The sequence below is a fragment of the Lissotriton helveticus genome, chromosome 7 (genome assembly GCF_964261635.1).
Source record: "Lissotriton helveticus chromosome 7, aLisHel1.1, whole genome shotgun sequence".
NCBI classification, from domain to species: Eukaryota; Metazoa; Chordata; class Amphibia; order Caudata; family Salamandridae; genus Lissotriton; species Lissotriton helveticus.
Window position 1 is genome coordinate 471,434,942 of NC_136068.1, and position 23,235 is coordinate 471,458,176.

At 43.5% G+C, this 23,235-nt stretch overlaps 1 protein-coding gene across 1 annotated transcript in view; it reads right to left on the reverse strand.

Annotated features, from left to right (window-relative positions):
• The window catches only part of LOC144768627 (zymogen granule membrane protein 16-like), a 36,830-nt gene extending 24,621 nt beyond the window's left edge, over positions 1-12,209 (reverse strand). Inside the window, exons 1-2 of the mRNA XM_078652437.1 lie at positions 12,105-12,209; positions 11,471-11,526 (exon numbers count right to left, since the gene is read on the reverse strand). Coding sequence (XP_078508563.1) covers positions 11,471-11,525 — 55 coding nt within the window. The 5' untranslated portion in view covers position 11,526; positions 12,105-12,209. The remainder of the gene's footprint in view (positions 1-11,470; positions 11,527-12,104) is intronic.
• Positions 12,210-23,235: the final 11,026 nt, after the last annotated feature.

Consider the following 23,235-nt stretch of genomic DNA (forward strand, 5'->3'; position numbering starts at 1 on the left):
TAATAAAGTCATTCATCGGACCAGTTGAGAGTTGGTTTTTTTGCATCAATACAAAACAATAAACAACCCTTACATAACCAACGGTTCATTATTTCTCAGCTTTCAAGCAGACAATTGTCTGGTTCACCTTGCATGTGTTTAAGGGATGTATGTCACTACAACGCACTTTTTTACAACGCATACCTTTACAACACATTTTTACAACGCAACATTCATTACAACGCATTCCATTACAACGCATTCCATTACAACGCATAATACCTTTACAACGCATACCATTACAACGCATAACATTACATTGCATGTTTTGGTAAGTATTGGATAGTGTAGGGGTAAAATGTACTATTCTAACTCCATGGGGTGCAACTGTAGGGTAAGTGTTGGAAAGTGTAGGGGTAAAAATTACTATTCTAACTCCAGGGGGTGCAACAGTAGGGTAAGTGTTGGATAGTGTAAGGGTAAAAATTACTATTCCAACTCCAGGGGGTGCAACAGTAGGGTAAGTGTTGGATGGTAATGTTATGCGTTGTAATGGTATGCGTTGTAATGACTGCATTGTAAAGACATGCGTTGTAGTGGTGTGCGTTGTAGTGTCATGCGTTGTAATGGTTGCGTTGTAATGGCATGCGTTGTAATGGATGTTGCATTGTAAAAGTTTTGTTGTAATGGTAGTGCGTTGTAAAAGTTGCGTTGTAAAGGTTGTTTCCCGTGTTTAAGCTCAAAACACAGAGGTTTAAGTAGACAAAGGGCTGCGCACAAGTACAGACGAAAATACATAAACTAACAGTATGAATATCTATTGAATTAATTATTTCCCTGATGATCTGGATATTGTTAATAAGGACAGAATTCTATCAAGAGCAACCAAAAAAGCTGCCTTAACTACTGCCATTTTATAAGTAGGGCTCCCGGTTTTATGGTATTTATATTTTTGTCATTTCCATCTGTATTTATCCATACTTATTTTTTGCAAATTTTACCTATATTTATCCATATTTATTTCAGGTTTTGAGAACAAATGAAGCTAAAATGTGTATATTTCTGAATTTATTTAATTGGTTAATGTACACTCGTGCCTGAATGCCTGACAGGTTTCAATGATATATATATACACACGCAGATGATAAAATATGAACTTACAAGAAAACATGCACATTTTAGTATCATGGTTGTGCAAATCTACTGCTGTTTAAGGCTCTTTACTAAAATTCCTTTATTTTTGTAATCCCCTTGACAGTTAACCTGTACAACTTTTGGCCTGGTAGTCATTATTGACAGCATTCAGAATCACTCAAAAACAACCCAATTTCCGTTTTTGTCCACATTTAAAAATAAATACAGACAGGAAAATAAATGGTTTTCTGTCTGTATTTATCTGTAAAAATCAGTAAAAACGCAAAGGAGCCTTATTTATAAGCTGTCTGTCAGAAGCCAGAGGGTGAAATGGGAAAATTTGAATAGTATTTTGTTTGACGGAGAATTGCCTGTGTTGAAGCATGGCATAAACCTTTTGTGCGTGTTGTGTTTTGAAGAAAGAGCCTTACCCAACTGCCCAGTAAAAAGCAATCCGACCCTCACAAATACCTGATTTACATTTCAGGAGGTTTAAATTGCGAAAATGATAGTGGCACTCATCACAAGTTTTATAGGCTTTTTATGTGGGAAAACTCCTTTGTTTCAATGTCAACCAAGCTAATGGCCTCAAGATGAATCATATGCGACATTAAGAAAAACAAAATCAGTTGAGATAGCTTGAAATGGGCCAACTTTGATGCTGCTTGTGCTCTGGTTTCACCTACAACCAGCCCCAGCTTTGGTTATTGTGACCCACAGTCATCCCACTAGATGCTGTGCTGTTGCACATTTTCACTGAGAAAGACGCAGCTTTTTAGGCCCAACTTGAGTGGACGAGCTGATGGGAGCGGGAAGAGCAGCTGGCAGTTTGAGTTACAGTGTTGCCTCAACATCCTGTGATTCTGGGCAAAACACTTAGGGGCAGATGTATCAACAAAAAAAAATGTTGTCACAAATGCTGCGAATCCCTAAAAAGCAGCGTTTGCGACAAAAAAATAGGAAAATGGAATGTATGAAGAAAAAAGTCTCGCAATATTAAGGAATTGCAAATTTTGTGATTCCTTAATATTTCGTAAGCATTTAAGGAATCGCAAATTGCGATTCCTTAAATGCTATGTATGAAGCATTTAAGTTTTGCGAATTTAGGCTAAGAAATCGCAAATTACCACCAACTTGTAGTTGGTGGTAATTTGCGAATTCTTTTACAAATGCACTTTTTGCAATTTGTAAAGGTGCCATGTGACGCTCATACTATGTGCGCCATATGCGCACACATGTCAATTTCAGGGGTGCAGCAGGGTGTCCTTAAGACACCCTTGCACCCTTGAAATTATTCTCAATTTGCGATTAGCAAATTGAGAATCGCAAATTGGGAATAATCTCACATTCATTCCTATGGGCCTCCTGGCCCACAGAAATGAATGGGAAAGTATTCCTTAATTGCGATTAGCAATTTGCTAATCGCAATTAAGGAATTTTAAGAAATCGCTAAAAAATAGCGAATTTCTACATACATACCATTTTGCAATTCTCAAATAGCGATTCTCAAAAAATCGCTATTTGAGAATCGCAAAAGGTTATCTTGATACATCTGGCCTTTAGGGCCTTATTTTTTTTATAAACCTTTTTATTGGATTTTATCATGTTACAAGTCATACAGTAATCAACTTGATCGCTTTGGTAGTACAAATTAACATTAACAACTTTATAACAAAGGGCAGTGGGGTAATTAATCACGTACTTGATTTGTTGATGAGGGGGGTTTATCCCTCCTATCATCTCCGCCGGAGGTGCCCGAAGGCATCGAGGAGGTGGTCGGTGGTAGGATTACCGCTGTCCTCCGACCCGTATGACTGTCTCTAGTCCAAAGCCCACTGTAAAGGGTATGGTTAAGAGATAATCCAGTTTCCAAACTAAACTTGGGGGCGTGTAACTCGGGAACTATGGGGTCAGGGGGGGAGGGGAGGGACCTGTGGTCGCAAAAAGCGGGGTCAGTGTAGAGGGGCCCCACGTCGTTCCGCTATCGTCATGCACTTTACCCACTCTTGTCTGGAGTTATGATTCCTGGAGGGGGACCCGGGTGGAGCTGGCGTCGCGCGGAGGAGGGGGGGGACCCGACACGCGGGTGTGAGTAAGGCAGTCCGAGGTCCGACCGCTGCCACCCCTGTGGGTCTGCCCGCTCTATTAGGAGTGTGGCGGTCTGACCACCACAGAACTGCCTCCTTCGCAAGGAACCAGTATCCTGCGGCAGTGGGGGTGCGGATTAGCAGCCACTTTTGGGGCGGTGGCGAGGCCGGCACAGCCGATTGAATTATGACCTGCCTTTCTACTAAGCAGTTCATGGCACTAAGACCGCCATGAAATGCTTGGCGGAAAGGTAGGGAAAGGGGCTCCCAACTGGCCCACCCCAGGCGAAATCTGCACAAGTCCATGCTCCTGCATGCACTGTGGCATGCACGATATGGTGCATGCCATACAGTACACAGGGCGTAGCAGTGGTCCCAAGGCGGTGGCATGACTGCTGGCTGTAATCCTCAGCCAAAGCATGCCACCACCATGGGACTGCTGCCGACCTGCCCACAAGCCCTGGATTCTACACAGAATCTGGTGGGCGGATGCACCATGTACTTGGCAGTCCTCCTGTGGATGCACAGGTGGTGGTCCTACAGGAGGACCGCCAAACTATTAATCAGGCCCTAAATCTCCTGCCTTTTTAAAAAAATGAATGCAAACTTGTGTAAAGTAGTTTTTGTTCATGTAAAGCACCTTAATACCTTCTGATGGGGTCGAGTTTGTGCTATTTAAAAATGCCACAATAGGCTCAATCACAGCGCATGGCCACCAATTAAATGAAAAATACATTTAAGAAAGAATGATAACTATGTCAACGAATGGTAAGTAATGGACAGACTAAAAGCCCCATTTTAGAGATATTTTTTTTTAAGATACGAAAGATTGTCGCCATAGCGACAGCTTCCTTCAGACTCATACTAAAAAGTGATTCACTGGAATGTGTCCCAGAGTAATTTCCAGGGACTGAATTTAATACAAGCATTCCACCAATCACTCTTTGTTTTGTGTAATCCTCAGTAGACACAATTGTAAGGAAGCATTTTCTAAAGGAAAGTCTAGACGCATTTGAAATTGTAACTATTTCCTGTTCTAAGATCGAGACAAGAAAAGGTGCAATCCTTAAACAATATTATATTTTATGTAATTAAAACACTCCTCTACATTTCACAAACTCCAAACGTTTTAATGGATTTGAAAGGAAAAATAGCGCATTTCCTTTCAGATACTTCTCTCCATCAATATTAACACCCTTTAAGGGGCTACATACTAGGAGGAACAAAAATACCCCTTGGAAACTGGGCTATTTTTAATCACCTTATAGTTGCATGCCATTATAGGGGAACTTGCCTTGTGCTTCTATAAAATCATGGAAATCCTCTGTGACTTGCAATATTCTGATTATGTACAAATGAGTATATTTTACCTCATAAAGTGCATGTCAAATGCTACAGACATTTGAAGTAACTTTCATTATATGTAATATAGTATCCCCTAACAACGAGGCGGAAGACCGAAATCCTTTATAAGGGCATGACTTGCAATATTCTTTTAATGTATGGCAGACTATATTTTATTCCATATATGTCATTGACATACCATCACCCTCCCTACAATCAGCTTCAGTTACTGGTGTTTTGCTCATTCAAGTTCATTCTAGACATGAATGATAAAAGCAGAATAAATCTGCACTGCAAAATTAAACACACAAAAAAGTAGTAAGTAATTTTTACACGAAAAAATTGGATTCAGTTTCATGTAAATTAGATTAAACCATGCTGTGGCTCAGATTGTGTAGAAATATTCAGAGATTCGATCTTTCCCCCAATGACCTTTCCTGCAATGACATATAAAGCAAACATGTTGCCATAAATATCTTCTTCACTATGAAACATTTTTCTTTCTAGAAAACCATAGCAGAAGAAAAAAAATAGTTCCCATTTTCAATGTTGGAGAAGCGTGGCTCAATGGTTAGAGCGGCAGACGCTGATGCAGAGGTCTGGCCCGGGACCAGGGTTCAATTCCCGCCTCGGCGGCTCTTGGACTCAATTTCCCTGGACCTGATAATTCTCGCCTCGGTGCCTAGTCTAATCATGGGTCCCACTCTGTGACTCTGGGCAATAGCTTGCTTAATCTCCACAACGGCCCCAGCAGCGCTTGGATGTCTGGCCTCAGCTTGGGGGTGCCCAGTAGTGGACATTTCACAGGAAAGCCAGGATGGGTTCCACAGCGGTATGAATACAGCGCTACGAGACCTCTGGGTAGAAGTGCGCTATATAAATACAAATACATTTACATTTATATTTACAATGTTTAAGCTGCACCTGTAATTTTGCTCGATGACCTCCTTGGCCCTGCTTGCTGACTCTGACGTTAGTAATTGTGACATGAGAACTCAGCTATAATAACTTATTTCAGTTTTTGTTATGGTGTGCATCAAGGTCCAGCACTCCCTCGCGGTTGAGAAATATTCATAGTCCGAGTAGGTAGTCCACTTGTTGAGGTTTGGACCCACTTACCCTCTGTATTGGTATACTTGCGGAAAGGATTGAGTGCATCTACCCTTTAATAAAAAGTATCTACCCTTAAGTTAAAAAAAAAAGTGCAGAATCCTTGCTGTCTCTTTGAAATTTCTGTTTTAATTTGGTAATAGTTGTGTCGCTCCAACTCCAGTGAATGTTGCACTTGTATATTGTTTGTGTACTGTGAGCAACCAACACGTGTTTCGCCCCCAAACGGCTCGATAGCCTCGGTCTTTCTGAAGGCTGATTGGAATTTGGACACAGGCTTTTAAATTGGGATTATAGGCATCGAAGTATTATATTTTTGTAACATAATGTAGTGGATATTTCATATTTGGAGGGTTCTTTTTATGTTTGGGATAGTGGGTCTTTAAATTTAGAGTTCCTTGCTGATATGAAGGGACGCACTGGCCGTAGTGGGCACCGGGCGTTTTCCGGTGGGTCGGAAGGGAGGGGGATGTTTTTTGACCCATGGGGTCGGCTTTGTTATTGGGGGCCGGTTTTGCAGCAGTGCTGCAATATCGGCCCTCCCTTTACCACTACACCAGCGGTGCTTGACACTAGCACCCTTTCCCCCATGCCCCAGCCGACACTTCTCAGTAGCACACCTTCCCTCATCCCCCTCCCAAGCGGCGGGTTGAGCGGAATTGCCAGGGATGGTGTCTGTTCCCAGTCCAGCTGTGCTGATATGGCAGTTTTTTTTTTCAGCAGTGTTCATTTTCTTCTATCCAGTGGTTTCAAAACCAGATATAATTGGAGTGTTTTGGACTCTCATACCTCCGAGCCTCATGCCACTGCACCTCTTGTAATACTGATAGCTAGAACCCTAGGTGGAACAGAGGTTGGTTGAGAGAGCGCAGTGGAACATGAAGCAGTTCATGGGTGTTTCAACGTGGATTGGGAAAAGGTTGCAAAGATGAGATGGAGGAAAAGGGAGAGAGTTAATAATGTGTGTTGGTGGATGGGATGAAAGAGCAGATGGTCCCTGGGGGAAAGTGGAACCGGAGAGTGTATGTGCGACAGGTTGTAGTGGAAAGAGCATAGTGGCAAGACTGTGGAGGTAGTGAGAGTGTTGGTGGTTAGAGAGTATGGAGGCATCAAAGTAAATGATTGTGAAACTGTATAAGTGGTAGGTAATGGATGTGGTGAGAGTGTGAATGGAGCGATGAGATTTTAAATATAGGTGTGAGTTCCCTGATGGAGAGAAAACATGAATAGTGCGAGAGTCGACGGGGCAGTGGATGCCTGGGCACAGGGATGAGAGAGAAATAAGTATGCTGACTGGGGTGAAGGAATGAATGGTGAATGCTGATTAGAGACAGATAAAGTGGGAACAGGGGAAATGAGAGTGGAGGGGGGAGAAAATGGATGATGTGGTAAGAGATAAATGGAAGGGTGGGAGTAAATGGCTAGCTCAGAGTGAATAGAGGATTGAGAGTGTGAATAGAGTGATGACAGACGATGTAATAGTGTGAGTAAGTTGAACAGGGCAAGCGGATTAATGGATGGTCAGAGAATGGTGGGTTTAGATATTAGAGTTGTTTTAAGCAATGGGACGAAAGACATTGGGTGTGAGATTGATCAGTGTGACTGGACAGGCCATAGAATATGGAGGTGAGAGAAACTAAAGGCTGTGAGAAAGTAGACTGATTGGTAGAATACAAGGGGTTAAAGAGAGAGTGGAGGGGTGAGACGGTGGGTGGAACTGGAAAGCATGTAAGCGTTCCAAAGAAAGAGTGGTTGTGTTGAGAGAGTGAATGGATGATAGAAACCATAGAGGGTGAGAGTAGAAGGGGTGAGTAAAGGGATTACGTAGAGAAAGAGAGTAAGTAAGTGAAAGGGGTTAATGCGAGCAGGTGGTCAAGGGGAGAAGATGTGAGAAGAGACTCTGACAGCAAGGAGACAGTATTGGGCCAGATTCGTAATTAGGCTGAATAGTTCATTGCCCCCAGAGCACCTAACGACTTATTTCTGACGTTAGATAACATGATCTTTCACATAACTGAAATGTTTGATCTGCAATAGGTGACTCCTAAAAATGTGCATAGGTGACTGGTGTGTTTAGCTTCAGTGACATTGTATTTACAAGCATGGGCATAGTCAATAAGTTGACTTCATAAGGTGATTTTCAAGCCATACCCATTGGCTTTGCTAATGTTTGTGTGCAGCTGGAGAAAGCCACCAGCCATGTTTAACAGCAGCAATGGCCTGGCAGCAAATGAGAAGAGTCGCTGGGTGTGTGCTCTGGTTGTGAGTGACATCCTAGAGAAGGGGAATAGAGCTACCGGCCATGCTCACACGTAAACAGCATCCCGGTGGCAGGAAAGAAGAGCTGTTGGGTGCACTCGCCAAGCTATACCCGGCTGGTGAACGCTTAACAAGGGCAAAATCAGGCAAAACTAGTCCAGGGTTGCTTGTGTTCCAGTTTAGGGAGGACCCGGCTAGGAACATCGGGCTGGATTGTTCCCATAGGAGGACGGTCAAGACTGATTTGCTTATAGCTGGGTCCAAACTGAGGTGGCAAAATAATGATGGATTGGGATGCAGCCCGACTAATTACCAGTGGCAGGGATTAACTCAAGCATTCCATCCATCCCTTTTGATATACTTTATGGTGCACTCACTCTGTCAATAGCATCTCAGTGGCAGGTAAGAGGGCGGTCCTTGACCAAGCATCATCGGGTGTCCAGAAAGAAGGCAGTGGCACCGCAGCACCCCCAGAAATAATCATGCTGGAGTTCAGAAGGTGAATGAGCAATAAAGATGACTTTACACTTTGTTTTTACCTTAGGACATTTTATGGGCATTCAAAGACAGAGGTCAGATATCAGGCTCTGTCTTCTGGACAAACTGCTGCTTATTCTTTTAACATGGAGAATGGAGTCTACTTTTCATTCTCTGACCACAAAGTGAAAGGGTTTTATAAAATAAATGATGTGGCAATTTTGCTGGAGTACGAGTGCGAAAGGAATGGCGGTGGAACATCATTTTCGCTCTAACACAACAAAATGTAAATACCTGTGAAGGGATTGTACAAATACTTCAGATATATCAGCAGGTAAGAAAGCACAAATGAAGCACCTTTTTGTAATTCTCAAGTGTGATGGAAACAACTGTGTTAATAGCATCAAAACAAATCAGGACACTTAACTTAGTGATGTGCAAATGATACATCTTCACCGAAAACAGATTTACATGGTTTGTTGTTTGTTCTCTCTATAGTTTTATCGATAAAACTGCATGACTGTGCACACTTATTAACCATTTCAATGGAAAATGTGCTGTCTGTAAAAGATAGTGCACTACCTCGCCTCGCTTTTGTAATATATTTGTGAAATGTACTCCAAAATGCACCACCAGCTACATACCATACCCTTACCATGCTCCTGCTGAATGGGCGTGGCTCAGTGGCGTAACAAAGGCCCACGCAGCCCCCGCAGTGCAGGGGTTCCCCTGAGCATCAGAGGACCCCCTTACCTCAGCACAGTAACTTGGCCTGAGAGCTCCTGATTGAGTCTGGAGGGGGGCCCCTCCATGTACATTGCAGGGGGGGGCGGGGCTCAAGTTTAGTTGCGCTGCTGGCGTGGCTCATTTGATACACTTGTTCTCTGCATGATTTTGCAGCCTCCCTATGACTTTGGTGATGTTTCGCTGATGGCATTGCTCAGTCAGCAGTGGTCGGTGCAGGTAAGCGCGGTGGGGTGGGCGGAGTGAGGGAGATGTTGACAGACGACGGAATAGGGCAAACAAAATAAATCAATAACTCATATTCTGTCGTCTGTTGACATCCCCCTGCTGCGCCCCGCCCCACCGCGCTTACCTGCACCGTCCGCTGTTGCACCCGCTTTGAAAATTGTTCCAGCACCACTGACGTCTCGTGCCAGTGGCTGAGGGATCCTTAACCGAAGAATGTAATGGCTGAAGGTGGCTCACCCAAGGCCAAGAGTGCAAGTGCATGTCTATGTGTATATTATATATATATTTTTTTTTTTAAAGAAAAATAACGGGTTATGCCCGCCCTAAAAAGTTAGATCGGCAGTCTTTCTTGGTCACTATTCCTGTTGTAACAAGTGGGGTAGAGACACTGTCTAGTGACATGTTTCTGGTAATGCTGCCAGTGTGACACATTCTATTCTATCCCTGAACCAATCGCGTGCACAAGGTACATAAAGGACAGGATGTCAATGGTACTGAAGTACCTTAGAACCCAATAATCCAGTGTAGAAGTGACTCACTTTGCAGCAGCATTCATGTGCTTAAGTCTGCAGATGTTACACTTTGGAAACGGTGCCACTGGAATTCTGTAGATATTCACCAGCAGAGCATGCAATGGGCTGCCTGAACGCTGCAGTGGGAAAGAGGCTAATTAGATGGTATATTGTGCATTTAAAGGCAAATTTAGCCGCCTTTTCGATTCCATTGTTATCTAGGTATTGTAGCTTTTTTAGCATGCTCAGTGACTGATATCAAACGGCTATTGATGCTTTAGAAATACCGCGTTTTTCCTCAGGACAAGAAATGTTCACATTTGCCAGTTAGCATGCACAGGTTATTCTCCACGGTATAGAGATTTATTGAACTAGAAGGCAGGCACACCATTCATATTCTGGTCGTGACATACAGGATTTAAATCTTTCTACTGATTGTCAGTGTGAGATTTATTTTCTGTTCACACCGTGGAGCTGCTGGGAGCATCAAAACCCTCCCTGGCAGTTAGATATTTATTTGAAGGCCTCAGTAAAGCCACAACAATGCACAGATGCTGAAGTTTGGAGTTATTTTAGGTTTATGTGACCCCTTCGAAAATGCTTCTTTATGAACGTTGAGATGCTGAACATTTCAGCACATATTTTAAGGGGTTATTAACTAGAAAATACACAACTGTATTCAAATACTTGGACAATGAACTTAAAGTAGTGATAATGTTTTACTTGGCTTGTGGCATGTGTTCGATTTGTTTGTGTTTGTGCTTAGCATGCAAAGCATGCGAAGATGTTTGAATAAGTACTCATCCCATCCACCCTCGTTAACTGGGTCTAAGATGCCCTTTATTTATATTTACTAAAGCTAAACCACACCAAAATAACGCCTATTCGCAATCTGAAAAAAGGAACTAGGTGCGAGGTAGAAAGGCAACATTCGCGTAGTATTAACCATAGTAAAGAGTGATTACCTTCAAAGTATCAAAATACAAACAGAACTAATTGAAAATATCATAAAGATTGAAGGTATTGAATCTACCCATGAATTAATCCACCCATCCATCTAACCATCCACCACCCACCCACTGCTTGCACGTGCATGTGTGTGTGGTCTTTGTGCATGGGTGTCTGCATCTTTGGTACATTGTGGGCATGGGTACGTGAGAAGTATTCACTAATTGCAAGAAGGCATGTCTGGGTGTTTTGTTTACATTTTTTGACAGTTGTGCCTATGGTCATCAATGTATGGGGTGTAGGGGGTCTGTAACTAATGTGTATGTTGTCGTGCGTGCATCTACTACTGCATGAGCGCTGTCTGTGAATGTATGTCTGCACATGTGTTATCTGTGTGTATGAGTGCCCGAGTCTCTGTTGTTTTGAGTGAGTTGTTCTATGTAGGGGTGTTGTTCCGTGTGTATGGGGGCAGTGGTCCATACTGTTCTTTGTACCTCGGCCTCTGTATGGGTGTTGGTTTCAGTCTGCATGTAAGGATGCCTGTAGCGAAGTTGCTGTATCCAGGCGTAAGTGTGTGGATATGTGTTTCACTTTCCAAGCTCTATGAAAAAGGCAAGCCTATTAGCGTTATCTGTGCTTGTTACTTACTATTTGCAGCAAATGCAGACTCTACCAGCAGGAGGGAGGCAACCAGCACGATCATCCTGGGGACAGAGCAGGGGAATGAGGGGTTAAAGACAGTGGTGGTCAATCTGTAACAACATATTCTTTCCGTTTGCCCTTCTCACTCCATACCACGCAAACGTCACGTCACGTAACGTCACGTCACTGTTTCTGTTCTATGCACATTCACTGGCCCCGCGCAAGGGAAGCTTGCCCTGCCTCTGTGCCTTCTGGGCATTTCTGTGAGAAGGAAGCTTGCATTTCTGCAGGGCGTGAGCTGTGTAAGAGGGACGCTTTGCCAGCTCCTGCCCATGCTGCACATGCATGCACACATGTTCCATGTGAGTGATGCACGCGCTGCAGCGGCACGTGCTGTGTACGTGATGGGTGTGAGCGAAGTTTGCGCTGCTATTGCTGAAGGTGTTGGTGTTGGCTATGCTGGTGGAGCTTAGTTTGTGCTGTTGATGTCTGCATTATATTTGTTATCTGTGTATCGATACCGATAACTGATATTCACAAGCGGCCACCTTTGCCCTCGCCACTCATTTGACATAAAAAAAAAGACTTACAAATAAGCGGTTAAACCCGTGAGAGTAGTGGCAGTTGCATAAAAACTCACCTGGCTTTCCGAATGAATCCGGTGCACGAAAGAAGCAGGCAGTGACGTGTTCCAGTCGTTCTTCCAGCCCTCTCTTATATAGTTCTATGTGGCGCCTATAGGTAGGATGTACAGGATATGGTATTGACCAATGTACATCTGCGAGGCCTGGCGAGGGCGTTGTAATCTGCTAATTACACAGCTGTACACACGGGTGGGTCTTTATGGCCCCGGGCGCGTGCTCTGGGCTGACTCGGGAATGTGATGTATTACCAAGGTGAGGAACAGATGGAGTGTGAAGCTTCTCGTTGCCTTCTAAGCACTCCAGGCCTTGGAGTGACGATAAATGTATTCACGACTGCTACGTACCAAACCTAGAGCCAGCTGGAAAATCCACCACGTGCTAAAGGCCTAAACTGCTTCCAAGATGTAACGCCACTTGATTATTGTAAAAGTAAGACAGAGTATATTTCTGCAATGCTCTGACTTGTAAAGGGAGGAGGTGTATGTCTTCTGAGGCCTTACGCTGATACCAGTGGTTGATTCGGAGAGAACATGACGATCACCCACATTCCAACGTCCTTATGTTGTTCAACTTTATAACTAGAATCAACTTGTCTTTCTGTTGCCTGTCCACTCCAGTGGGACTGCTGCAGTATTTTGATGTGTCTCAATTCGATGACATTTTTATTTAATGTGCAACACATAACAGTTATTTTCTTAATTTTCAGGACACTTGGAATTGTTTTTTTGCCTCCACCCAGCTGTTTATCTTCCTTTTTTTCTCGGCAAATTCGCTTATGATGTCCTCAGTACTGACAGGTGCACTTCTATTCCTCCACGTGATGGATGTACTCCATCTTGCCTTAGTATCTCTGGACAATCATACTTTATCAGTGGGTGATCCGTTACTCCTTCTACCAGCATTTTACAGAAACTTCCAATTTCTCTGTCCAATCCACTTCTTTCTTTATCCACTGCTGAGGCTTTCCTTGCCCCTCCACACTCTTTTCAGCAGCTATCGTGTCTACCTTACCTTTCAGCCCCGCAACCTTCACCTATCGGAACCAGGCCTGTTTTTTATTCAACTTCATCAATGCTAGTCTTGTCTTTTGTAGGGTGTTTCTCTCTGAAATGTAACATCACCTTATTAAAGCATCTTTTTTCCTGTTCCTGTAACTGTGGCCATCTCATCCCCTCTACCTGACTGTGTCACCTCTACTTCTCAAGCATAACCCTATCGGCATTCCCAAGCCATTATATTCTTTTCCACCTATAATACTATGAAATATCCACATATCCAAATCTCCAGCCCCCTTCTACCTTAAAACAACAATTATTACCATCACTTGCTTGATTCATGTCCACTGTTGTCCCTCGCATACACCCTTTACTTTTCTGACCACCACCTATGTAGTTTCATAACCTCTCTTTTGTTCAGTCCTATCCTTACCCCTTCTGTGGTTGCCTCGATGTGGAAAAAATGAGCTCCAAATGTTATCTCTTTCAACCCACAACCTGTCCAACCCTTTCTTCAGATTACCAGCACTTCTCCTTCTTTCACTCTCATTCCATTTTCACGTGTAAAGATATTTTCTCCCATTCTCTGCACGTGTTCGCAAAATGTCTTCACCCACATCCATTGACACACTCTCTCGTCCTCCAATTCGTTTAGCCATACTACCACTCCTTTGCATTTTTGGTCCCTTTTGCTCTTCCCTCGCTACAAACATACCAATTTCATCCATCTTCACCTTATCACATAGCAAACCATTGCCTCATTTTCTCCTAAATATTTTAGATATCCTAAACCCACCCAAAATATTAACAATGTACAGAATTCTGAACAAATTGCTTTCAATTCCGAATAACATATCCCCCTCTGGAGCCAGTCCATTGAACCGCGTCCACCTTAAACAAGAGCGTATCAGCCACATTGTTGTTCATACCAATTATGTTTTGCTTGCTTCACAATGGTCAAAGGCAAACATTGTAGCCCCATTCTCTCAACAGTTTACTCAGGCATTTCTCCTTCACAGACAATCTCTTCAAAGCCTACTCAAATGTTTCATTATCTCTCAGTAATATCACTCTAATTTTGCTGACCTCATGTCGTCAGGGCACCGATATCACCGGCGCAAAGATGCACTCCATAAATGCAATGCCATACATTTTCTCCATCCACTTTTTTGGTCACATTTCAGGGCACCAAGCACTCTTCCAGTACACCAAAACGGTAAACATCACTTACAACGATTTTACAACGCACTACCATTACAACGCGGTCATTACAACGCAAACTATTACGACGCATTTCGCTGGGGATAGGGAATAGGTTAATTTACTATCCAATAACCTTCCCTAGTGTCCACGGGGACTGGAGTTGGAATAGTAAATTAAACTATTCACTATCCAACACCCAAAAGCGCTATGCGTTGTAATGGTATGCGATGTAAAAACCGCGTTGTAAAGGCATGCGATGTAAAAGCATGCGTTGTATCGTCATACATCCCACCAAAACATGTTGTGCATGCTGCTATCAAATTCTCTTAAAACTAACTGCCAGTGTCTCAACTGTGCATCAGTCCAAATTACAGTTGGGTAAAAACCTCTTGCTTGTCTCCAAATCCTCCCTACTCATTTGTTCAGGCTCTTTCTGTGATGCAGTTGTTGAACAACTTTTATCACATTTGCCCATCTCCTGCAAATCACTTATCCTGGTGCTGAATATTTCTATGCAAAATTAAAAGTGTTCCAGTAGCTGTTGTACTGTTCCCCAGTTCGCACTTTTTCATTCTCTTTCTCTCACCAATAAGCTCTTTTAGTTTTGTCAGTTTTTCCAAACGCAGCCTTGCTTCCCATTTTCATTAAGTCCAGCTCTATTCCTAAAAATACAATATTTTGTTGGATGCTTCCGGTATCTTCGAGAATTCATGCAACACCCTTCTTTCTACACGAGTTTTCACACTCATCAGCTCTGCAAATAAGAAGTTGTCAAGATTATGCAAAGACAAATCCATTCCTCCTTCCCACCTCACTAGCCACCATAAGAATGTGCAAAATCCTTAAAAAAAACGAACACAATATCGAATGACCCATTGGCATGGCTTTCTGCACGTACATTATGCTGTCAACCTGGATTCCTAGCACCTATGTTTGGGTGTAACAACTACAATCTAAAGGCACCTTTAATATCACATTTTGCCATATCATCTCCGCTTCCACGGCTCTTCACCATGTCTATGGCTCTGCCCACACTGGTGTAAGGAACTGTGCGGCCTTCTCTCCTTGTGATGGTTTTTTATTGGCCCCCTCCCTTCTGGCCCTTGCAAGTTGCCCATTAATCTGAACTCTCCCTCTCTCCTTCTTGGGTATAATGCTCCAAGGTTGTATAATCAGCTTTTATTCGTGCATGAATTAAAATGGGCCACACATTCTACTTTCAGGAACTTTTTCCCACATTTTTTTTCAATGAGGTTTTTCTCATTCTATTGATGCTGTGCAAATTCCCTGCCCATCAGGGATGTTTGGGCCGACTCTAGGGTTTGCGAAACCTCCATTAAGCCTATCCATATTATTTTTGCACTTTCTTTGTCTGAGTGGTGGTCCAACCACTTTCCCAGTGTTTCCACTTTAACCGGAGTATTGGCCTTTCCAAAAGTCCCTTTTCTCTTTCCTTTATCACTGTTCCAAATTCCCTCTGCAGTAGCCATGCTTTGTAGTCCTGCATGCTTCCCTGGACTCTTAGTGCACTTGTGATTAAGCTTGCAGTATTGCCTTGTGCCTGAACCTTTGTTCTAAGGCCAGCATGCTTCCCTGTAAAATCCTGCTTCTGTTACTAGCATCTACTCCTCCCTGGGCGAGGAGCCCTGGAAAGGGAGGATGCCTATTTTCCAGTGCCTCATGACCAAGGGTCTTGTGGGTATCTTCAAGTGGAGGCTTTAGTTATTGTCAAGCTTGCCCTATGTCACGCTCTTTTCCCCACCTCTCCTACCTCTATAATTCTCGTCTGATGTCAGCCAGGCTGTACCTCTAAAACTGGTATGTGCTTGACTTATTACATCCATGCACTTACACAAGCAAACACTTCATGCTGGTTCCTTCTCACATATTACAATGGTATTTACAGAGAAGTCCTTGGTTCAATTTTCGATAGTTGCTGACAACTCTGGCCTCTTTGCTAACTCCTTTTCTTTTTCTTTTTCTTTGATTCTTTTTTTACTTTAGTTTTCTATGTCATAATTTAAAAATATCAATGTATTTCTTCACCCATACGTTTTATTTTGTGGTCAATGGTAGGTGAGACCCTAAGGGCCATGTGCAACACTTTCAGAAACATTAGCCTTCATCTTTCCTTTTTTAAAACTGCTTGACAGTTCAGTAAAAGACAGCTACATAGAATAGTGGTGCACTGAAATTTCAATAAATTGAATAAACATAACAACAGAACCCCCACTCATCAACTCAGCTAACATTCGTGAGGGACACAGACCACAAGCAATTAAGAGCCTGATTTAGATCTTGGCGGATGGGTTACTCTGTTACAATGGTGACGGATAGCCCATCCACAAAATATACATCCAATAGAATATAATGTGATTTATATTTCGGCAGACAGGATATCCATCACCATTGTGACGGAGTAACCTGTCCGCCAAAATCTAAATCAGGCCCTAAAGCATTATAAATATTGCCCCTGTAAGCACTCCATGGGTCTCAGATTTTTGTCCACTTTCGGGGCAACCCCATCCTTCATATACCACCCTCTCAGCCAACATACACCAACCTATATCACGTTTCCAGTTTCCCAACTGGAGCGGCTGCTCTGTCCCCCAAAATCGTGCAATATTACATTTAGCAACCATTAGTCCCTGTGTCCACCATATTTGTGCCATGCGATTCAGGTTTCTTGCGCTCCAGACGTTAAGGTGTCACCATTTCGCAGAGATGATAATCAAGCACCCAGTCACTTGACACATATATGCCATCACGGCTGTCCAAAAGCTTTGTAGGGATGGGTATTCCCACACAAGATGGACAAACATGCCTATTTGCCCACACCCATGCAGACAACTCTCCATCCTCACTCTACCCATCTTAACCAATGTTGTCTGGGCATAGTAGGACAGATGCAGTCATTTTAATTGAACCAATAGGAAGGCACCCATATGGCCGCCACCCTCAGGGATGCCACAGCCTCCACCCAATCACCATCTTCTAGCTCCTCAAGGTCCTTGGCCCATTGTTCCCTCAAGTGCTGCAGTGCATTAGGTATGTTGTTGAGTAACTTTTACTCTCACTATTTCCCCAAAGAAATAGGTTCAGCTCACTGGAGCGAGTGGATTGACGCCATGTGGGGCTGAACTCTACACCATCAATTGAGAGTAGTACAGGTACCCGAGCAGTCATTCTTGAGGGTAATGATGTCAACATTGGCCCTGAAAGCTTAATAGCAGATCAACACTGGACCAATGAGGGTAGGACGGAATTGGGGGAAAATACCCATCATGTGGGGCCCTGTGCCCCTAACAAGGCTCTGCTAAGTGGTAAAAAAAGGGCAAGGACATCTGCGTCTAGAACTATAATTTCTGGTGTTGGCTCTGATACAGGCAAGGATAAACCATCACCCAGTCCTGGGATAGTGGATGGAAGCATAAAAGTTTTGTCCTGGAATGTGGCCGGGTTCAAAAAATAAACTGCCCGTGCCTGAGTGGGGATCCTTTATGGCAATGCATGATGTCTGACTGATGCAGGAAACATGGGCTTTGGAGGAGACTGTAAGGCCTGGTTATGCTACCTTTGACATCCTGGCAACAACTGAGGGTAGGGGGAGACCATCGGTTGGTCTTTCAATATGGGTGGGCACGCATTTGGGTGCCCAGGCTGCCCAATTGCCAACTAATTCCTTAGATTTCCAGTGTGTACTCCTAACCCCCAAAAACATGCCGCAGGTGACTATATTAAATATTTACTCAAGACCAGTCAAGAGTGGGTGATAATCTGACACAATCGATGCATTAGCAAATTTTATGCAGACCCTTGACCCATCGATTGTTTTAGTGCTTGGAGGAGACTTTAACTGTCAGTTTGAGCCTCTTGTGAGTACGGGTCAGGGTGAGCAGGACGATGAAGACCAGTTCTGGCATGTTCCTGACCCACAGATCCCCTCTGTCAGGGCATGGACCCCATTGGTTCTTCAAATAAAATCACTCTCCCTTACAACGTCTCTGCGGGCGTGTAACTGGAGGTTGGAGCCCGACAGACCGGGGTCGGCTACATTCAACAGACTAGACCAAACCTCCATCATTGATTATATAATGATGGAGGCCAGACATTGGGACAGGCTGCTGGAATTCAGGGTTCACCCAAGACAAGATAGTGACCACAATGCCCTTGTCTTAACATTGAAACCTGGGAGTTTTGGGCTGACAAACCCGGCCCCTGAATCAACTTGTGCAATCCTCCCTCTCATGATAGCAAACAATAGGCGAAGGGTAAAATGGCCACATCTTCAGGACTCCCCCTCAAAACTTGCCAAAATATATGATAGAGCAATACCACTCATCTCTGCCATGGGGGATACTGGCTCCCATGGTAGAGCCGTGGAAATTCACAAGCAGCTGGTTGCCGAGCTAGTGGATGTCTTCTGCCCTGTGGGTGGGAAAAACCCGCAGCGGGTCAGGGCACATCCCTGGTACGATGCCTTCTGTGGGAAGGCAAAAAAAGATCTGCTATCTGCAATTAAAAGTAAAGATAGAGTAGGTATTAAGAAATCCCAACTGCTCTATAAAAAGGCAATCACTAGGGGAATGAAGGACTGGGAGGAGAAGACGTGGGAGGAGCTTAGATCCGCACTAAAAAGGAAGGATTCTAAGACATTCTGGACTATTGTTAGCTCGGGTGTGAGTGGGGGTGGCCCGGCACTTGCTCCGAATATAGCCCCCTCAATGTGGGAAGCACACTTTAGCGCACTTTATGCTGGCGCCGTGTTAGAGACCATATCCCCTCCAAGTCACGAACCATCCCAGGAGTATGGACTGGTGGGCTCGGTAGACTTGGTCCCGGGGGCTGATGTGGTGCTTTCTCTGCCGGCCGCCCCAGCTTCCCACCATGAGTATCGATTGGCGGGGACCTTGGGCGACTGGAGGCAGTGGGAGTTCCAGGAGGTTGGGGTTGAGTTCCACCTTGAATGGCACAATGTTATCACCCTGAAGCAGATCGAGTCAGCAATAGCAAGGCTACTTCCTAACAAGACCCCTGGCCTAGACAAACTGCCTGGGGATTTATTTCGCTCTCAACCTAAAATACGGGCACCATATTTGGTTGTCCTATTCAATGAGATCTTATTGGGGACTGATCCGCCAGACACTTGGCTTGGAGCTGAGATCGTCCCCATTTACAAGAAAGGTTGTCCGCTAACCCCATCCAACTATAGGCCCATTAGTCTCATAGATACAACACAAAAACTAATGGGCAGAATCATTTTAGATAGGATCATCGGGTGGATTGAGGAAAATGAAATATTGACCACACTCCAGGCTGGATTTAGGTCAGGCATTTCTACTCTGGACCAAATTTTTCGGCTGCAGGTTTTATTTTGGAAAACGTTTAGTGCGGAGGGTGGCAGCCTCTACCTTGTCTTTGTCGACCTGCGGGCCGCTTTCGACTTTGTTCCCAGGGAAGAGCTGTTGAAAGTTCTGGCAGACTTGGGTCTCCCGCCCTACCTACTGGCTATTCTAATTAGACTACACACTGGAAATTATGCCCAAGTTAGGTGCGGGAGGCATGGAGATCTGTCAGGGTGTTTTCCTGTTTTGTAGGGCGTACGCCAGGGGTGCGTCCTGGCCCCAACATTGTTCTGCCTTTACATCAATGGTCTTGTTGACCATTTAGCTAGTGTAATAGACAGTGACGCACCTAGGTTAGCGACTGGGAGAGTGCCCGCTCTGATGTTTGCGGATGACACTTTGTTGTTATCCAAAACATCATCGGGCATTCAGCGAGTAGAGGACGGCTTTGCAACCTTCTGTGCTTCCACGGGATTGGAAATAAACTTGGACAAGACCAAATTTATGATTTTCAATCCCCCGAAGCAGACCCGCCCAAACCCTATTCTCAATGGTATTCCCTTGGAAAGGGTTAAGACATTTGTCTATCTTAGTATTACCCTGACAGAGAACATTGATTGGGGCTCCCAAATTTCCAAATCAGCCCTTAAGCTATCTCAAGTAATTGGGGGTATTAGCAAAGTCCATCGAACATCCGATCTCAAACCAGCAGCTCCAGTCCTTGAAATATATCGACTCCAAGCCAGAACGGCCACAACGTATGGTGCTGAACTTTGGGGCCATAAAAATATATCTAATCTTCTGAGGGAGAAGTCAAACTTCATGAGGAATCTGATAGGTTTACCACTAAGCACACCACTTATTCCTCTGCGATTTGATCTGGGCTTGGAGTCAATAGAGGAGCTCGTAGCTGCACGGCCTATGCTCTATTGGAAGAGGGTGTGGTCAGTCCCAGAACTGGCTTCCTATAGAGCGGAATTCCTGGAGGTATGGGCTCTCCTAAAAAGTAAAAACATCCCATGGTTGCTCCATGTTAGGGCTGTTAGTACGCGGATAGGCTTGCCACAGCTCTGGGAGACCCCTGAGCTGTGCTGCCCGAGGATAACCAAATCGGAACTTCAAACCTTGATGAGGCGGCAGAATCAACTACCCGTACAGAGATCAGCAACCCTGGGCAGGCTGTCTATAGAGTTCCTCCTAGTAAAAATGGAATCCCGATTTGAGGAATTCCTAGATGTAATACAACCACCTCTTGCGAGGAAGTTATACGTCCAGCTAAGGCATGGCAGTCTGCCACTCAGGGCATTTACATGTAAATGGGCAAAATTAGACAAAGTAGCCTGTCCGGCATGTAACTATAAATGCGAAGATGTTTCTCATGTCATGTTCTTCTGCACTGCGTATGCAACTATAAGAAAATGTTGGCTGGTCCCACTATGCAGGAACCTTGGGTTCCGACACTTCATCCAGGCCTGTCGGGTTTTAATCTATGATACCCATCCCCCTATTGTTTTTGCGGTATCCCGTTTCTTATTTGGCATGTGGCGTAGAAGGAAAAGTTTCCTATAATATATGTGATCAATTATGAATTTTTATATACGCTGGTCTTTTTGATAACTGTCGAGTTTAATTCATTTTTTATCTCTAATATCGACTTGCTCCTTATTTATTGTTTTAATGTTCTGTGCTTTGTATGTATTTTATCTGCACTTTTATTGTCCGTTGACCGAAATAAAGTTATCACAGACAGGAGTAACTTTTTATATGTCAAAGTCAAAGTGGTCGCTATCCATGGCATGTATTCTTCTAATATGCAATCTTCTAGAGGTGAAGACTCTGGGAGCTCTGCTCCCTTTATCAATACTGCCCTAAGTGTGTGACGTACCTGGAAATAGCAGTAGATCTCGGTGGAGGGTAGTTGATAATTGCGCTGGAAGTCCATTCAGGGGAGAATGCCCCCATGAGCCCAGAGGTCCCCTACTTGGCAAAGGCCAATTAGGACCACTTATCAAACCCTGGCTGTGCTCCCAGGTTACCTAATTTCGCAGTATCCCAAAGGGGAGTAGCTTGTGTGATTTTACCTCGCCATCCCAGGGCCTTCAAAGCTGTATGCCCAAGAGTAACCACAGTTGCCGTTGGGCAAATGACAGAGGTGTTCCTTGCTGTGCAATAGTTAGCCCTGAGGTAACCCAATAACTGCGTAATGAGCCTGTCCATCTGGAATGCAGGTTCATCTGGGGGAAGAAAACCCCAACTATTGATGGTGGTAAGTTGTGTCACCCAGTAATACTTCTGGATATCAGGCAGAACTCTACAGCATTTAGCCTTCACCTTTATTAATTGTTCTTATACTTCATCATTAGTCACACTCTTCTCTACCCCTTTACTCATTCATTCGTTAAAGCCAGTTCCTCTAAATAACTGTTTAAAACTCTTAAGGAGTGTGTCCACCCCCCTGCCTGTACACAAACATTTCAGGCAACCCAGGAATTATGCGATTCTCTTGCTGATTAACTTGAAGATAAGATCAAGTTAATCTATCAAAACTTCACTAATAAGTCACACCAATTTACTGCTGAGTTAAACGACAGCCCCTCTTCTAATTCCAGGTCCTACAGGCTGGGTGATTTCCAAACTTTCACTCTGGAAAAAATTCAGCATGCGCTTGAAAGAGCAAAATTCTACCCCCAAAAGGGCTCCTGTCTGTCCAGGATCGTAGCCCTGTTAGCTAACCAGATAGGTCTTGCAATCACAAGATTTTGAGTATTGGCATTGTAAATGACAATGTCTTGTATTTATGTATTAAAAAAACTGCAATTGTCACTACGATACCAATAGATCAAAGTTGATAAAATGTTAGACCAATTGCATTGCAAATGCTTGTTGTTTACAAGCGCCCCATGCACCACTTTCATGTTAATAGAGCATGTAATATAAATTTGCATTTCAATGTTTGTACATATATATATGTATATATAGAGTTGGACAGCAAGTTCCCATATGTTCTTAACAACACGTAAGACTTGCATCATTTTCTATAAATATTCTGAACAAAATCGAAACCAAGCCAATTATGTTAATCTGGATGTTTGGTACTTTGGTTTCCCATGACTTCTGTATACACGGGAAATAATCTTTTGTAAATAGGAATCAGTTCTCGATGCGGCCTCTTCAATTGAATTTTAACTAAATTTTAATTGAATTTAATTATTTAAGGCTCGCATTGTTTGTACATGTTTTTTTGCAATATAATATTTTAACAATGGTATTTTTTGCACTTGAACTTTAATGATGTTCTAGATATGCACATAGGGTAGCACTTTAGCACTCAGCACTTTTGAATACATTCTGCATGGTTTTTATTGTGTCTATTATTGAGATCAATTCCAATATATAGGGGAGATGTGGCTTAGTAAGTATTTATCCTAGTCTATCAGTATATATGCAGTGAAAAAACATAAAAAAATTAAATATACTTGGTCTATTGTTTACACAGAGTGACAGTTTACAGTACGAGTAGCGATGGTTTGCACAAATATTTTGGGTCATAAATAATATTATGTATTTTAATGACTGTTTTTGTG